Below are 19,959 nucleotides of genomic sequence, written 5' to 3'. Positions count from 1 at the left end.
GCTAGCGGACATGTCAGGCAAGGTGCTGACCTGCTCATCTGGGATACAGTGTTATGCTTAAAGACACTTCAGCATGCTGTTAGGGGGAACCAGGAGTTAAACCATTGACAATGAACATGATACCCTGTCATCATTGCTGTAGGCGATGTCTCACTGAAACTAGACTTGAATGTTCACCATAAAGCAGGAGTATGTCACCCAAACGCAATGTTATGGCTCTTACTGTAAGTGTGCTTTTAATAGTTTTTGGATAACAATGGACTTCCATCGCAGACAGCATGTGTTAGTAGAATGAATTCTTTGTTAGTTTTTGTTTCTTCGGGGGTTTTGTGAAATATAAAAGGATAAAATAAGGCCATCCTATGATATGGTACTTACTGTTTACTGAGGATACCAGCCTGTTGTTCCAAAGCCACAAAGCCACAAAGCCCTGATGGCAAAAGCCTGTTCACCTTCAGTCATTATCCTGGACACTGAAGCAGTCACAAGGTTCCTGTCAGAGCTCTTCTGGCAAGGAATCCTCTGCTCAGGTGGGATAAAAAGGTCAGATCATAGCTGAGAAGCAAGGCCCTGCAAAGCCCTTAAACTAATCAATAAAACTAAACCAATTTATTATATATATATATATAATACAGTACATAATACAGTACATATTTTTGCCCTGATTCATGCTAAATTTTGCATACCCTTTTTAATGCTGCAATACTTTAGTTTTTTGGAATACGGAGGATGAGGTTTTATTGGGGAGTCTCACAGCCTGAGGAAAGAAGCTGCTCTGTAGTCTGGTGGTACAGCAGCGGATACTTCTGTATCGCTTGCCAGACGCAGCAAGGTGAACAGGCTGTTGCTGGGATGTTGCTGGGTATTGTCTTTTAATATCCTTCGGACTCTGCGCAGGCACCTTGTCTCACCAATGTCACAAATGCTTGGTAGATTAGAACCAATGATGTTCTAGATGGTTTTAATCACCCGCTGCATAGCCCTCCTGTCCTGGGCTATCCACATCCCATGCCAGTTTGTAATGTTTCCAGTCAGGATGCTTTCTGTTGCTCCTCTGTAAAAAGTTAAAGGAAAACGCAGACTTATTGGGACTTTAACTTATTCACCGTATCCCCCAGAGTTAGATAAGTCCATACATACCCTTCTCATCTCCGTGCGTGTTGTAACTCTGTCTGACGCACCCACCACTAGCCTAGCTTAGCACAGATCCTGGAGGTAACCGGCTCCATCTAGCCTACTGCTCCCAGTAAGTGACAAAATAACGCCAAACTGGTTCCTATTTACATGTTGTGATTTGTATAGTCACAGCGTGTACAAATAACAAGGTCACATGAGACACAGCTATCTTCTAACTGTATACGTACTGGGAACTACTTTATATTCTCAGAAGGCGAAGCACTGCTACTTCTGCTACTTGGGCGGAGTGATTTGTTCGCAGCACCTGAGAAGCCCCGTGGTGAGGAGCAGAGTGTTCGCCTGGAGTTCACTCAGTTGCTGCAAGCAAATCACTCCGCCCAAGTCTTTGCCTTCTGAGAATATAGTTCCCAGTATGTATACGGTTAGAAGATAGCTGTGTCTCATGTGACCTTGTTATTTGTACACGCTGTGACTATACAAATCACAACATGTAAATAGGAAAATGTTGGAGTTATTTTGTCACTTATTGGGAGCAGTAGGCTAGATGGAGCTGGTTACCTCCAGGATCTGTGCTAAGCTAGGCTAGCGGTGGGTGCGTCAGACAGAGTTACGACACTCACGGAGATGAGAAGGGTATGTATGGACTTATCTAACTCTGGGGGATACGGTGAATAAGCTAAAGTCCCAATAAGTTGGCGTGTTCCTTTAACAAGAGTCTGGGTATGTTATTTTGCTGGTATTTGCTAATGCAGAGGCTATACTATCACAGAACCATAACAAATAATATCAATGCGATTTACATTTAGTTTTTTGTTGGTGTTAAAATTATGATTCACTTTCTGACTGAATGGCTGAGTGAATAAATAAATAACTGGGTGAGTGGCAGAGCAATGATGCAGGGCCTCTCACTGCCCACATGTTTGCTGACAATACCCTGTTGGGTTTATTGCTCCACAATAAAAAGACAGACAGACAGCATACACCCCCAACTGCGCGTGCACACAACACACACTTACATTGACAGCAAGTGTCCAAAGGACAATGTCACACACACATCATAGCTGCAGCAGTATTTGCCTTGAGCTGTGTGTGTGTTTGACGGACAGACAGTCCCTGTGCTCAGACACACACTATAGGGTCCCTGTCACATCGTATTATAGTGTTAGTGTGTGCCTGTTTTGTGTCTACATGTCTGTCTGTGACTGCAGGAACCATCCTGACTTCATGATACTCTCTACTCTTGTCAAGAGACAGATGAAGGCTTAGTGACACAACGAGAGAGATGGAAGGACATGGATATTATTTCCACAAAACTCGCAAAGCTTATGTTGATGTTTTTTTTTTAGTCAGGCGACCTTGAACAATGATTGTTAGATAGATTATTGTTGCAGTAAATCTGAAATTAGAGGATTTCTTTTCGGTTTGTAATCAAAACGAAAACAGATTCATAAATATGTAGTAACTAATATTTCTGATTTAATCATAAAATACAATAGAATAGAATGGACTGTCCACATTAGTGAAAAATGTGTCCATATGGCAGTTCATTAAAATATTACTGACAACACTGTCTCAGAGTAATAAAATAAAATAAAAAAATAAAAAACAATATGACATGAATTGAGCAAACCAATTTCCTGTGGGATAAGTGGCTTCTTATTTACCCTCTTTGTAGCCACTGAATCAAATGCATCTATAGTATCTAATTTAGTGGAATTGCTGTTTGTGCCTAAGTCACAGAATATTATCCAACTTTTAGTTCTGTGGACTGGAGCCTACTAGCTCAACCACATATTGTGGTTGTGTTGAGTCTAATCGTAGCTATCGGCACCCTGCCCTCGGCAGCTGTTTTCAGCAAAAACTATACACTAATGCTAAAGACAAAGTGACTAGAGTTTGAGTGTTTAGTAAAAGACAGTCATCTCTGAACTAAATTAGAGAAACGTGTTTAAAATGATGCACAACATCTACTGTTGAATGTTTTCATTTATATTGCAGCAACACATATACAGTGGGTATTGGATTTCACTCAGTATGCAATACATTTCATATTCCTTCAATGAAGTGGTAAAAGCAGATACAGAAAATATGTATGATATTTTCACACTGTGCAACAACTTGTTTTTCTTACTTCGAAACTACGGAAGATTACATTTTAGGGGAAAATCTGAATTCAAAAGGTGAATTTTAAGTACGACCAAATGGCAAAACTAAGCTAATAAATAAACTAAGGAATAAATACATAGCGACAATAGCGAAAGAGAGAGAGAGAGCAACCAAAAGAAAGTGAGAGAGAGAGATGCACATTATGTTTGTTACGCCCAAACAGCCAGGCAAAGGTTAAAAAATCCTATACTGTAGCTCTGGTGTATTGTTATCTGGTGTGATCACTCTCCTGGGATTTAAACACATGAGCCTCTCTTATTCTCTACTGAGACTTTAATGTTAATTAGAAGCTGGTCTCTGGGATGAATCGCCATGAATGTGTTTCTGTGTGTGTGTGTGTGTGTGTGTGTGTGTGTGTGTGTGTGTGTGTATGTGTGTGTGTGTGTGTGTGTGTGTGTGTGTGTGTGTGTGTGTCCCTGGGTGTAACACAGTGTGTTTCAGCTCTCTTTTCTAATTAACAGGCAGATCAGTCATCTGAGGTCCTCCTTCTCTCCCTCTCTCTCTCGTGGTATTTTCTGTGCCTCTGTCTCTTCTCCTGCCTCTTGCCCTTCCTCCTTCAATTTCTTTTCTCTTCACATTATTATCTTTCACCCTCTATACTCTCTCTTTGTGTCTTTCTAACCTCTCCCTCACATCTATCCACTTTGTCTCTCAACCTGTCTGTATTTGCAAACTTTTTTACTCTGTTATTTCCACACATTTTTCTTGTCACCCCCACTATTGATCTGTTTAATTCTTATGTCCTTTCTTGTCTCGATTGTTTTTGCCTCTATGCCATTGGCCTTTCCTTCCTCTAATGGAAGTCATGGCCTCCAGCAAAGGCATTATGAAAGATAAAGGGCAAATATATGATCAGATAAAACTTCCTCTGCAATAGTGACAGTGCTTGTTAACTAAAACTGACTGAACATGTCAAGTAAGCCTTTTAATATTTCTATTTCGAGAGGGGTTTTTAACGGTACTTTTGACACAATACACTTTTTTGCCAAATATCTCCTAAAGGCAATAACACATTGGTGACTTTATGAGGTACTGAAGCAAGAAATATTACCTTGAGTATCACACAGGACAAAATCAATATGGATAAAATAGAGCACTCGGAGGGTTATTATGAAAAATGCTGTTGATAATGGGGATCTGCAGGCTCTTCATGAGCAAAGGTACTAAAGGTTTTAGCAGCAGAGTTTGGGGTCAAATGTTTTGAAATAAATACCTATCTTTACCTGATACATATCTATTTCTAAAAAGTAGGTAAGTTATATTGTTAGACAGTATGTTATTGGTGGTGGAATGTAACGAAGTACAAATACTTCGTTAATGTACTTAAGTAAATTTTTCACGTATCCGTATATCAATAGTGCATACTTTTGACTTTTACTTCGTTACATTTTGCAACAATTATCTATACTTTCTACTCCACTACATTTCTACAACGTTCCGTTACATTTTCGTTACATTTTCTGATCAGTTTTTCCTGCCAAAACGTCTTCCTGACCGTCACGTTTGCAGTCCGCAGGGAAGCCTTCAGCAGCGTCCGTCCAGCTCCCGGTGCCGCTCGCGATATTACGAATCCCACTATGGCCACGCCAAGACCCGCCCTTCAATAGCATTTATTGGCCAGGCGCGTACCGCTCCTGGTACTACCGCTGCTCCTGTTACTGCTGCTGCTCCCGATACTCTGCTTGGTCATATGTGAAGCATCCATTCACATAGGGTTAATATACAACCCCGTATATCTATCTTAAAAACACTCCCGGTCCTCCTCAGCTGTGAAGCCACGTACTTGTTGTCCAGGCCTGTGTGTTCTTGCTAAATAAATGTGTGCAGCATTCACTGTCCTGTGGGAAATAATGCAAAGTTGAGCTTCATGCAGATCACCCTGATAGATAACCAAAATTGTATGTCAGAATGTAAACTGGGCCACAGATGGTAAGCACAATTACATTAACCTAAAACTTACTTTAATTAAAATGCCACAGCCTATACAGTTTTTTTAATTATTAGAATATAGACATTAAGAGAATAAATCGTTATGCAAGCACTTTTACTTTTAATACTTAAAGTACATTTAAAATCAGGTACTTTTTACTTTTACTTAAGTAGGGTTTTCATTGTTGTACTTTTACTTTTACTAAAGTAAATATATCTCTGGTTATTTGTACTTTTACTTAAGTACTGAGATTCAGTACTTCCTCCACCACTGGTGTAAAGTAACGCGTTACAGTAACGTAACTACTTTTTCGGTTAAAAAGTAGTGTAACACGCTACTACTGAAAATTTGGTAACGAAACGTAGTTCATTTTGGTTTAAAAGCCTCTGGCTTTCTCCAACACAAAAATACATCTAGATGTAGGAGAAATGTAGGAAAGAAAGAATTATTCTGACCACAGCCCAGAGTACTTTTTTCCATTGCACAGGGCTCTAGGTTTTGTACTTACAAGTTATGCATTTTTATGTTTGTAGCCACTGCAAAATGCTTTTGAAAGGCAGCACTCCTGTAGAGAGATTTGTGGAGCTTATGATATTCCCTTTTTGGTACAATTGGATCCACTTCCTGGAATAATTCCCCTCTGTCCTCTGCAGCATGAATATACCGCACGTGGTTTTTAAAAATGTTACATTGCCACAATATTGAAATTTCCATCCGTCTTAGTAAATAGATAATGGGAAGTTACTTTTTTTTTAACAACCATTGTCTTATACTTTGTTTTAGTTCTGGTGTTTATTCCTTTCAGTCATGATGTCATGACAGATTTTGCAGAGTTACTGTTTGTTATATTTCACTCTATCAACCCTTCTGTAATTACTATGTTTTGTGTGCACACTGTTTTACAATGGCCAATTCTATATCAGGTGCAGCATTCACCTTCATTTTTAGTATTTTAGATAATAAAGTTAACATTTTTATTTGTATCATTATCTTAAGTGAGAGGGATGATGAACACAATTATAGAAAAACCACAATTGATAATTCAGAAATACTTTGAGATAGGCTACTCGTAGAGAGAAGTGTTTCATCTTTGACTGATGAATGACCAGTTAAAGGTTTCACATCAGTGTTTACTGATGATCTGTACAAATATTAGTAGTAGTAAGTTGAAGAATAACTCTCAAGCAGTGAAATTCTGTGCAAGGAAGACATGGAAAAGGGATGCAGGAAATTTTAAGTCTTTGATTTCCTAAGTGTTGCATTGATCATTTAACATATGTTCAACCACAAATATGACAATGAGATAACTTTATGTGTGTGTGTGTGTGTGTGTGTGTGTGTGTGTGTGTGTGTCACTGCCACACCCTCTCTCTGTTATTTCTCTTTGTCAGGGTAAGAGGCCATTTGCAATCTGCGAGCGTAATTTTAACTACCACATTCATCTTTTTTAAAACCTCTGTCGTTCTGTCTCTCTCTTTTGCTTTCTTCCTCTGTAGCTCGTACCTGTGGCAGCAATCTAAGAGGCCCCAAAGGGGTCATAACTTCTCCTAACTACCCTGTTCAATATGAGAACAACGCACACTGTGTGTGGGTCATCACTGCAATGGACTCTGAGAAGGTGAGCTCATTTTCATTATTGTTGTCCCTCTTTATTTCACCAGGCATTTCGATCAAATAAGTCATTTCGATCAAATCCTTGAATGTATTGAAGTAAACATTGTTCTGTTTTTTTGTGTTATATATTACCCAGTCTGTGTTCTCCACTTTTTTTATTTAATTGGTCAATAATGTTCAATATTGGCAATTTATTTTATATATATATATATATATATGTGTATGTATGTATGTATGTATATATATATAGCTACTTCACTATTAAAATGCAAGCGCCAGGAAGAGAAAAAAGGAAAAAAGACTGAATGTCCAAGCAGGTATTTGACATGTGGCATTGAAGTTTTCTCTAAAGATGGATGGAAATGGAGTCTACTCACCTCTGAGCCTCCGAGGGGGTAGGATGGAGAAATGGTGAGATAAAATTGAGTAGAGAGAGCGAGAAAAGGGGGAGAGATAAATGGGCATTTTGTTCTCACCTTTGTGTCTCTCTGACCTTAATAGAGAGAAATGGCAACATAAAGCTATGACAAAGTTGCACCCAAGTGTTAATGTATGTCTGTGTAGATTAAGCTCATTCACCTATCGATGAGACTCTAATGTTTTTATCTCTGTATTTTGAGAAAGCATTTTTCACTTTGAGATTTCTTTCTCAAACAAGCATCTGGCAGACTTGACTGCTCTGCGTCTTAAGAACATTTTTTGGAAGGGACATCATCTTTACAACCATTGCAAAGATGTACCTATTCACCAGCACCTATGGTGCCCAGCAAGAATCAGAGCCATAGGTAAACTGAAATAATTGACATGGCTGCAAAAAGCTGTAAAACTTTCATCATGACAAATGTGCCACATATTATTGGTGATTGTGCTTGATGGCAGATGAAGTCATTCCTGTGTCTTGTGTTGTGTGTGTGTGTGTGTGTGTGTGTGTGTGTGTGTGTGTGTGTTGCTTGGGGTTTAAAATAGAATCCAATACAATAGAGTATAATAGATTCACATATCCTTAGCCTTAGATGGAATGTCTTTTATCTGTTCTGTGTGTGTGTGTGTGTGTGTGTGTGTGTGTGTGTGTGTGTGTGTGTGTGTTTAAAACGCTTGAGGTTTGAGAGCACTTTAAGAATTTGCTATAATGACAGATTATCAGCTACTACAGCTGCTGGCATTTGCAGAATGTCACTATCTACATACACAGAGGGAGATACAAAGACAGAGGCAAACAAGAGCATAAAGACAGTTATAGACTAGACTAGACTGGAGTAGAATAGAATCTAAATTAATGACGCATTGAATAAAATGAAGTCCAATCGATCTACTGTACTAAGGCATCAGTGCACTGTATACAATATATATACATATGTTGAACAATTGTTTTGCTTTCATAGTTTCCCTCTTTTAAAAACATAATCCATAATGTGCAATATTCCTTTTTCCACCACTTACAGTAGTAGGTACAGTAATCCAGCGTGGCATGATGATACACATTCGCATGTTCATTCACGGTTCGCAGAGAGGTTTTCCAATGTAAGAAAAATGGCTACAAAAGTCTATACACATATACATTGATGATGCTAAAGGTTATTTTCAGATCATTTCATGATATTGGCGTTCCTTTTTGCCAGTAATAGTGTGCTTTAAACCAGGTGGCAATTTATAGGATAACAATTTCACTGAGTTGTGTGAAGATGCGCTTCAAGTACAGTACCTGCACATGGCAGCTTGCTCTCTCACAAACATTGACCTGGATAATAATTATTATTATTTCAACCTTGCTAATTTAATGTTAGGAATAAATAAATAAAGCACAATATTTCAGCTAAACAGTGCTGTTATTGATTCTTTTTTTTTTTGTTTACTTGTAGATTTGACTAATCTATTGTGTATTTCTTGAGATTGGTTTCATTGTAATATTAATATCCACACATTTCCAGTTATAATGTATAATTCTATAGACTTTCTCTAAAATGTGGAGCACAGCTCAGACTCAGGCTTGTTGGTTATGTTTACCACTTTCTTTATTCCAAATTCAATCCAGGTGTCCTAATATTTAAAAATGAACAATAACAATAAAGTTAATCTAAGACGTATTCTAGAATAAACTGCTTCTACTATCTAGGAATATCGGCAGGGGACCCACGACAATAACGGGATGGCGGAGGTTGGGTTTAGGAAAAACACTACAGATAAAGGACGTCTCAAGCGTTTTATATACTAGACGCAGCCCAGCTGGCGCGTGCAAATGTGACATCATGGGATCACCGTGACTATTTATACCCGTGCTGGTGCTCTCGACACTAGTTGCAGTCTTCTCCTGAACAGCGGTGGCGCTAATGAGCAAATACTACCGACGTTGCTCTTTCTACGGACTAGAAGAAGAAGAAAAAGGTAAACGACGGCAGAACTGGCAGCAGCATTGCCGTCAATGCTTCAATTTGATTCAGTGACCTACTTCGTCGGATCAAGCCTTTCATTCGCCATAAAAGAACTCATCTTAACCTAGTAAGTTTACAAGAGAGACTTGCAGTCACTGTGAGAGTCCTGGCATCCAATTGTCGGCGAACCCATTCAGGCCTTCCGTTTCCGCTTTGTCTTTTTAAAAAAAAAGAGCCGTGCGTGACAGCTGGGCGCGCGCCATGAATCGGGCGCGCCAGCAGGATATTACGTCATTTTGACGTCACGATGGCGCGCGCCACCTTGGATGTGTCTAGTGTAAATCACGCTTCTCATGCCGGGAGACAGCCGCGGGGGAAGGCCTCTGGGGACGCGCCACAATAACGGGACGGTTGTGATTAGGAAGACTACGGGAAACAAAATGCCACACGTAGGACGCGATCCCCGCTCGCTCGGGTGAAAGTCCTGCGTTGTTTTTCACAAACTGCCATGAGACTGGGCTGTCTGACCTGTCTCGTTGCCGTCGAGGGGGACAGTAGTTTTCACGGATACACAGCCTGTACGACACGGAGAAAGCAGCCCAACTGGAACAGCTGCAAAGTGCTGCAAACGCTGTCTCATTAACCAGTGATCACTGGACGTCAGTGAGTAATCAACATTATTTAGGAGTTACTAAACACTACATTGACTCTAGTAAGGATAGGGATTTTTAGTTTTTTAGTTAGGTACTTGGAGGAATTGTGCAATAATGACAGATTTACACATTTTTCTTTTGTTTACAGTAAATAAATAATTACAAATCTTAAAATCAAGTTCATAAAATAACTTTGGTTGCATTCATTTGATTCCCAATCAAGATACACTGGTAAAAATTGCTTTTGATTGTTAATATGTACTTAAAAACTGTTCTGAAATGCAAAATAATAGTATTTTAATCATGTGATAAAATATGCGATTAATAGCGATTAACTATAGAAATTCAGCGATTAATCACGATAAAAAAAAATTAATTGTTTGACAGCCCTAAATTATTTATTAGCTGTTAGTTGTTGAAGTCTTTGTCGTTCTTTGTTTTCTCTCAGCAATCATCTCATTGTGTGGACACCTTGCTTAAAGGCCCTTTACTTGTTTTTTGTTAACCTTGTTTACAAGCAGCACATCGTCCTTAAGTAAAAAAACAAGATTTAATTTGTATAAACAGGCAATGAGACAGATGATTAAACACACCACTTAGAATCCTAAGTGTAAAGTTCCCCAGAAATAAAAAGATGTTTATATGTGCTTTTTGTGGTTGGTTAGAAGGAAAGTGCAGAGAGATTCAGAGAGTGAACAAGATATTTAGACAGAGTAAATAAGCATACAATTAAGGTAAATAACAGTCATCTTTCTGTAGACCTTTCTTTTTTTTTAGATTCCATTTCAGACTGTTTGTCTCCTCTTCTCTTCTTCTCCTTTATTCCCTCTCTCCCTCGCTCAGCCTCTGACTGACTATTATTCCAGATGACTTCTTTCATCAATAACATGTTAGACAAAATTGAGACAAAGATGAGTTTTTTTATCGAAATATGTGTCTTTTTGTCCTTTCTTTGTGTAGGTTTAACTGCACATGTTCCAATAGCCAATAAGTAATGTTTGTGTGTCTGTTGTCATTCTGTTGAGTTCTGAATAAAAGCAGCACAATCAATATAGTTTGTAATGGTCTGACAGTCTGTCGGCAAAATACCGCGAGTGAACTTCTATTTGTGGATGCCTGTTATTATTTGTATTAGTTTGTGAACAGGCACCTGGTTGTGTTTGATTTTATGAATATTGACTGTGTGTTTTCTGTCTGCCAACTTAATTGCTAACTGCCAGAGGTTGTGAAAAATATGTTGTAGGGTAAACTGTCAACTTTCAGGTAGTAGTGAAGAAAAAAGAAGAAGCACTTAGCTGTGTGTCTGTGTGTGTGTGTGTGTGTGTGTGTGTGTGTGTGTGTGTGTGTCTGTGTGTGTCTGTGTGTGTTAATGTGAGTCTGTCAGTCATGTGATTCATCAGTATGAAACAGATAATTATTTCGTTCAAGTCTGAACCATGCCTGACTGCTCACACACTTACACCCTTAACCGCATCGTCACACACGCCCATTAGGCCTCTAATCATTGCTGTCTTTTTCCTAATGAATACATATTTGTGTGTGTGTGTGTGTGTGTGGGAGTGTGTTATTATGGTATTGAATGTTGGATCATTTTCATGCATGGATCATCATCATCACTTTAGTGTTGGCAGGACACATTCTGTGAGATTCTATCAGATTCTGTTAAATTTTACTTGATACAAAAATTGAGTGGATGATACAATTGAATACAGTCTCATTTTATATGCATTGTTTTGCAACATGTCTGCACAATTGCTTAAGCTGGATGGATGAAATCATAATACCCAATATTCAGTGCATTATCATAATGGTATGAGTGTAAAAACAAGGTTAAGTTTTAAGTTTAGCTTAAGTTTGGTATTCATAAACTGAAGATAAAGGAAAACAATGGTTTATTACTAGGGTTGGGTATCATTTGTTTTTTTTTCTGATACCAGTGCTAAAATGATACTTTTAAAACAGTGTCTGTGCCTAAACGGTACCTGAACCGATAAAAAAGTAAAACAAAAACAAAGCAGCACAAAACATTTATTACTAAGGCCATATGGTTAACAAATAAATGATTTATTAATAATGTAATAACTATAACTTATAACAATAGCTTTTTTCACCAGTAAATTGCTGTTAAACGATAAAAACAACCACCAGATGGGAGACTGGGACTAGGATGGGGAAAGGTATTTTACAATAACTTTGAATGCACTACTAGGCTTAGGCTACCAGTTTCAAGTGAACGCACCGTCTGTGTTTTTCCGACAACGGCAGCTGCAGACTGTAACGTCCCGGAATCCTCTACAGTGAAATACAGTCACACTTTTACACCATTTAGCTGTTAGCATTTTAACAAAGTTTAATCCAGCTACTAGCTAACGGTAGGCTAACGTTACCTGCTGTCAAGTGTAGTGTTAACTAGCTTCACATGCAAGGATGCTTCTGTTGCCTGTAACGTCTGTTTCGGAGCATCAGAGGGCAGCGCAGGCATTTAAAGTGCCCATATTATGAAAAAAACAATTTTTCTGGGATTTGGGGTGTTATTTTGTGTCTCTGGTGCTTCCACATGCATACAAACTTTGAAAAAAAAACATCCATGCTGTTTTGAGTGAGATACGGGTTTCTGAATGTGTCCTGCCTTCAGTCTCCGGGTGAGCGATTCAAAATCTGCACGGCTTTCTACATAACTAGCCGAGACGAGGGGCCTAGGGGGCCAACCATTAGCATGCTAGCTCATTCTCAATGGCAAAACACTGCTACAACACACACAAATTCACGCTAATCTACAAAGTAAATTGTATAGAACTACTTACATGTCCCTGTTCTGCAGGTATTCCACACAAAGTTGGAAGTGCGCCCTCATTTAGAAGAAGTCTCCCGGCTAATCCTGCCTTGTACAGGCCGAAGTTGCAGAAACAGCTAGCTAGCTCATGTAATCCTTACCTAGCTACTGCACATGTGCAACTGCCAACAAAGATCTTACAGAAGTTGAGAGGTCTCACTCTGTAGCTAAAACAGAGACCTGACACAGGGTGAAAAGAGGATCTGCAGCAATGTGCAGTACAACAAAAATATGTTGTTTTTTGAAAATTAAACCATGTAAACCTATTCTGATACAATCTCAAATTACAATTATGAACCTGAAAATGAGCATAATATGGCCACTTTAAATGGCACCGAAACGAGGCACCGAAATCCGCGTTGCTATTCAGTCCGGTAGATAGTGGTCGTTAAGGCCCCGGTGCCATATTAGCACCGGGTCTCGGTACCCAACCCTACTTATTAGAACTTTTTGTTTTGTATCTCCAGACTTTTGTTCAAGGGGTTATGGCTTTTTTTTATTTATTTTTTTTAGAATATTGCTATTATTAAAAATACTGTAGGTCCAACAGGGCAACAAGCACAAGCAGACAGATGGTTGTTCATGTTGTAAATAAGCCAACCATTTTTCAAGATTAGTGTCCACCATTTGGAGGTCAAACTAAGAATGAGTGCATCAGCAATGTTGCTAATTATTCCTCAGTGGACAGGACAACTGTGCACACTACTACAGTAGGTTTAGGTAAACTTGGAGGTCAGTCTTGGGGGGGGGGGGGGTTTATTTACAGCCTGTGTAATTATCTTAATGTTGGGCCTATTTTTAGCTATGTTGCCACCTTTGGAGATTTCAGGAATTTCTTTAAAGAGCACAGCACAATAATGTTACAGACAGAATCAATGGTCCAAGCTACAAAAATGAAAAGTTGTTGTAATAAACCATAGTTTTCTTTCGATGTTATAGGAACTTTTCAACTGAATGTGTTCTTTGAACTTTTGAAGTGTTACTTAGTGTTACTGTAAGCTTAAAGGAGAACTCCGGGCAATTTTTACGTTAATCTTGATCGCTATACGTATGTGAGTACTGTCGATAGCAAAATAAAACGAGCCAAATCGGTGCTAGCATCATGGAGCTGCTGCAGCTAATGCCCAGAGCTCACATTGCTAAAACAGCAGTTATGGGGGCATAACATAAAGACTGCATTTGTGCCTCTTAACAGACACAAAATGCAATTAAAATGTCTGTGCAACATGAACAGGGCCCTTACATGACAACAAGATTTGTTTTCAACTCAGACATTGTTTAAATTCACCTACCCTGTTAGCTCTTAGCTCCCGTCTGGGATGAGTGAGTGTGTTCAGCCAGGCTTCAGTAATAATCATCACGCAGCAGTTCCTTGTGTTTATTTTTAGCATATATCCATTTTGTGTGTGATCCATCTGGTGTTGGTGAATAGGAGGCTATTCAGCGGCGATCGGTGTGGTAGTTTCCTTAGCCGGGCTACCAGACCCGGCCGGCGTCCTTGCTTCTGCTTCCTCCCCGCCCTGCTCGCTTGCCGCGGCCGACAACAATCCAACGAGCACCCGCTGGTCTGGTGCATGTCCTCCAGAAAGCTGTTCATGCCTTCGCAGCGATGAACTGTAGATTATTTCCCCCTCAAAAATAGGTAATTGAGCACTGTAGTGGTTATGACCACATCATTGACTATGTAACTACATGGAAACGGGCAGAATTAGTTCTCCTTTAAGATAGGCTACTGCCTTCTGTATATTTGCTCTTACACTGTATATTGTTGTTGTGGTAGGACTTTATTGCTGCCACAGTGAGATACAATGTAATTTCTGAATCACTACAAATTATACCACATACAGGCCATAGCTCAGTGTGGACGTTGATCAGATAGACTTGCATCCGTAAAGTGCAGTGTAAATAACCATCAGTGTCAGTGGTAATGGAAAGACATTCACCAGTAGCTACCTAATTAGCACATTATCTCAATTCAAGGTTTTTTTGGCTTTTGACTGTAATTTGGCAGTCTGACTGACCATAATTCACTGTATTAGCTCTGTCTTTGGCTCTCAGCTTTGAAACTTACACCACAAGAAATTTCTCAACCCACAGTCTGCTGTCAGGTAGTTTTCTGCTGTATCACAGAACAGCTTATATTTTTTTCACAGAACTGTCACACAGCTGTTGCTTAAACATAGAATATAGTTTATTTTCCTAAACTGTCCAGCCAACAGGTCAACAGCACTCAAAGGTGCTGTAACACCTCGACAAGGGAGTTAGTTTACCAGACAGCAGCCGTTTGCTTTTTTTCCACTTAAAACAGAGGTCACCTCGGGGCAGGATTGCAACACATAAACATGGCACATCTGGGGACTTTCAGGGCTAGCATCCTCGCCAGTCTATTTTCAAACTGACAGATATGTCATTTGTCCCACATGGAAACTCACTTGTCATATCGTATCATGGTAATCTAAATCTGATCTAACAGTTGGGGGGGACAATAAACATAACATTTCTGAAGAGCAATTTTTGAAGGGGACACAAATAATACAGCTACAAATACTTATAGACGATATGTGTACACAGAGGAAAGCCTTAATACTATAATTATTGTAGCATGGAGACTGTACCATTATCCTTCTTTTCAGTGTTTCTCTTGATACAATGAAAAAGCGGACTAAATTAACCAAAAATATTCTTCTTTAAAACCATTTATTTATTTTTAAGTTGTTTACAATCAAGTCACAAAAATACCTTGAAAACATAATGACTTATTTTGAAAAAGTGTCCCCATATAAAAGAAATACAATGCTTTTGTACACGTGTTAAATAAGCTGATCGTAATGTAAATTAGTGAGCTACTGGTAAAGCTCATCTGCTCACCCCGACAGCCACACAACCAAAAATATGAACTAAGCTCAACACACTTACCTGAGACTCTACACCTGACTGTCCCTGGTCTCCCTGTTCCTCAGTTCTTTCTGTCTCCTTTGCCTGTGACATAGTGACGTTAGTATTTCCATAAGCACCCATTCTTATAAAGATGTTACCAAATTGTCTTGATATGAGGACTTATTGTACTTACTTGGCGTTTTGGTGTACTGAAAAAGGATCTTATGTCTGTTTTTCTTTTCTCTGTCATTTTATGTGGGTAACAACAACACAAATCTTTTACGTCAGATGTCTAAATATGAGTTAGGTTCATAGGTTCACCACGCAGTCATATTATAATTATAAAATGATCTTGCATCCTCCACATAAATATTAGGTTTCGTCTGGGACAGAGGATATATGGAACTGCAGCAAACCCACTGATCAGCCACTTAACATCATATTGAGCAAAACACAACTGTAGATCTTCAATATTAACCCTACTATCAGTTCACAAACATAACGTTAGGCTTATCGCCGTGTTAACGTTAGTTGTAGTGGGTGCATTTCTATCCAACAAGCTATTAAAACAAGCTAGGTAACATTACATGATATTACACTAACAAAGCAAACTTTTTTGTCATGACTAATTTCTTAATTAGTCAGCATAATTTCTATTTGAGAAAAGAAACTTCATCCGATGTTTAATGTGAATAAAATAGCCTTGAACCGCCTACTTACTACATTCCTGTCACTACCTGATGTGAGTTGAGTGCAGATGTACAGCAGGCAGTGGACCAAACCACTGTGAGGCAAGGGAGAACTCAAAATGTTTCTAAACTTAAACAGCATTTTTTGGGGTTTGTATTGCTTTACTACTTACACAGATATTTTAAGCATACATCATTATGTTATTTACAATACACAGCATTGTTCTTAATGATATTTCTAGGGGGGGACAACCCTTAGATGGGGGAGGGGGGGTCCTGACCCCCCTGGGATTTACGCCTTTGTAGCATATAACACTATTACACAAAAACCAGGCTAAATAACATCGACATATAAACCCAAGATGTAATCACTCACACCACTCACCACAAATGCTGCACCCTCTACTGTGTATTGAAACAATTTTATTACAGTGCAGATGTAATAACCTTGTTACACACATCACCTGGGAGGAACTAGGTCTCTTGTGGCCAGATCTCAAGTAATTCAGTTATTCCTTCTTTCTTTCTTTTTTTCTCACACAGTCCAAAGACATTCAGGTCAGGTAGACTGTTAATGGGTAATTTTATATCTATCCGTTAGTGCTGTGATTGCCTGGTCATCTGTCTAGGTCTCTCTCTGGCCTCTGGTCAGTGCATAGTTGAACAGACCCTGAAAAACAATAAACACGTAAAGAAAAGCAATGAATGGATGCTTCAGGCCCTTATGCACAGAGCAACAAATTCAAGCCACAGCTTATTTATTTCAGGCTGGCAATAAACCATGGGAACCCCCCACATAACAATTAGTATAACAGACAAAACTTCTGAAACATTTTATTACTGAATAAATAACTCTATCAGCTAACGAGTTGGCCTTACAACTACTGTAAACTACAAGCTAATAGCCTCGCATAGTGCAATGCATGGGGCTGTAGCATTGTACTTGGACCTCTATGCACATTCAGCTTCAGCAGTTACCTCTGTGTGCTGGTCAACTGTGTTGTAGAGGCTCTACACTGCTGATGTAAATGAATTGAATTTAGATAAGAAACCACAAGCAGTGGCTTGCTCTGCATCCTGCTGCTGTGTCTGTCCCTCGTTGCCCAGCTGCACAGTGTGTATCCATCATGACATTCACTATAGTAGCGAAGTGCAGCGCACTGTAAAGATGATTTATAACTCTTTCTTGAGCTGCAATGAGCAGAAAAGTGCTTCTAAAATTCTGATTAGATTGTCAATTAAATGCTCTAAAGAAATGAAGTCTAGAATGCAAAACAAAACAAAAAAAGAAGAAATTTGATAATTAATGTAATCGCATAAATAATTGATTACAGGTTTGTTTTCTGTAACTGATTACATTTTTGAAAATAACTTTCCCAGGCATGAAGGGTGTGTTGGGGATGGTGTCCTCAAGCAGGGTTTCAGGTTATTCTATACTTATTTATTTGGCTGAAAGGCTAAAAGTAATCTATTGAAAAAAGGCCCCAAACTGCCATTGTGGCAGCTCACCAATGACTTAACATAGTTGCATAATCTCAGCAAAGGAATTATTTTACACTCTGCTTTCAGGACAGCTGTTCCCTCTCTGTGCTACTTCTGACAGGGGGTCACCTCAGTACATAGTTTAAACTTTTTCTCAACAGTTTATTTTTGACTCAGGGTAGAAATGCATTAAAGCTTCAGTGGGCACACTATTTATGTAAAAAAAAAAACTCACTTATGCCTTACTCCCATTGGGCCTGCAGCAGAATTGAGTTTGTCAACCCTGAACCCATCCCTGTTAAGACCCTGTATAGCATTGGAATTGGGGTATTATTAGTTGGGGTCATTGGTATGGCTATAGGGGTGGGAATCGATTCGCACCTCACGATTCGATTTGATTCTGATTCAGAGGCCAACAATTTGATTCTAAACCGATTATCGATGCATCTCGATGCAACAGTTTTTTAATGTAAATTTCCATGCTTGATTTTTAAAAATAATCTGAGTTTGCTACTCAGAGTTTGCTTCCCAGACAAAGCAGCTAGACAAAGCTTAGATTTTGACATGTACAATATTTGTCACACACGTTTTAATGAAATGTTTTGTCTACTGAGGTTTTTATTTTGTAGTCATTCCATGCTTAAGTCTTAAACATGCTTGTGAAAGTCACCTTCTCTCACAGTAATCTTCCATGTCAGAGGCCCCGTCATGTTTGATGGTGGATAATTGGCTTCTTAGAACATGAACCATGAGGTGGTCAGATGTCATGTGATAAAGTAGATGAACAGCCTAAATGTGTGTCTTATTAGAACATGTGTGTATATATACAACATTTATTTATTTTTTATTTTTGGACATTTTTGTGTGTTTTTTTCTGCACTCTCGCCTAAACTCTAAGTTATTGTCCATTATCCCATCCTCTTTCAGTCACTCTGTTTTTTGGTTTGTACTTGTCTGGAGACAGTAACTTTTCTTTTTTTTAATAATCGATTAATCGATATTAACTTATCAGAATCGAGCATCGAATTGTTCTAGAGAGAATCGCGATGCATCTAAGAATCAATTTTTTTTCCTACCCCTAGCTCTATCAACGTGGACATGAAGTGACAAAAGGAATGAAACAAGTGTTTTATCAAGAAGAATAACATCTCTTCTCAGTCTAGCGTCCTCAGTGTTGGAATAGTTTAAGAGTTTAACCTCTGGCTGTCCAGATAGCTCAGTTGGTAGGGCGGGCGCCCATATATAGAGGTTTAGTCCTCGACGCAGCGGGCCCGGGTTTGATTCTGACCTGTGGCCCTTGCTACATGTCATTCCCCCTCTCCCATTTTTTATTTCACTTCATGATTAGAAGTTTGGGCCTCTACTGTGAATGGATTGTATTCGTCCTACACACACACACACACACACACACACACACACTGCCAGCTTTTAATTCAAGTGAGTCAAACTGTAAATGTGCAACACAGTCTCACGGCAGTTCGTGAATTGGTCACGTTATTTTTAATCTATTGATTCGTGTACACGGACACGCTTATCTCGTTTATTTCGTGGTGGTCATCGCGTAATGGGAAGCATCTATACGGAGGTTGGGTTTAGGAAAAGAAGAAAGGGGAAAGTTAACGTCAAACACCGGGACACGATCCGCAGTCTCTGGGTGACGCGGGACAACAACGGGATAGTTGAGTTTAGGAACGGGGAAAGTTAACGTCACACGCGAGACACGATTCCCGGTCTCCGGGGTGAAAGTCCTGTGTTGTTTGACCCATCCACCACCCCAGCCAACCACCCCAGCCAACCTCCCTGCGCGGATTTTTGGCATTTCATACTACTTGCTACCGTAGTCGTGCTGTGATCACGAAAGATGCCTCCCATTGAAATACATTAGTTGAAAATATGTGCTGACTCAATCAGTAGATTAAATAATGTGACCATTTCAAGAACTGCCGTGAGACTGGGTTGAAATGTGTAGTCTGGCTATCACCAGACCAAGCTCGATCTTTTAAGATTGAACATTAGTCTGGGGAGTCTCCTCTGTATTTTCTACTGCACAAGAGGCGTGATCAACGGGCATAGTTCAAATGACTCTGTACGCAATTGGGTAGTCCTTCAACCAATCAGACCAACGAGCCAGGTGACGTACTTTGCAGAGCAAGGCAGAGCGAAAGCCGGTCGGTAGTAAAGAAAAAGAAAAAAGTCGGTAGTAAGGCAA

The 19,959-nt window shown here is 39.3% G+C and overlaps 1 protein-coding gene across 1 annotated transcript in view; it reads left to right on the top strand.

The window, feature by feature from the left end:
- Positions 1-19,959, top strand: part of LOC144523220 (CUB and sushi domain-containing protein 1-like) — a 339,360-nt gene that overhangs the window by 163,068 nt on the left and 156,333 nt on the right. Inside the window, exon 10 of the mRNA XM_078258647.1 lies at positions 6,730-6,851. Coding sequence (XP_078114773.1) covers positions 6,730-6,851 — 122 coding nt within the window. The remainder of the gene's footprint in view (positions 1-6,729; positions 6,852-19,959) is intronic.

The sequence above is a fragment of the Sander vitreus genome, chromosome 1, assembly GCF_031162955.1.
Source record: "Sander vitreus isolate 19-12246 chromosome 1, sanVit1, whole genome shotgun sequence".
Classification (NCBI taxonomy): domain Eukaryota; kingdom Metazoa; phylum Chordata; class Actinopteri; order Perciformes; family Percidae; genus Sander; species Sander vitreus.
The sequence above is the reverse complement of the archived record's forward strand: the minus strand, read 5'-3'. Positions and strand labels throughout refer to the sequence as shown.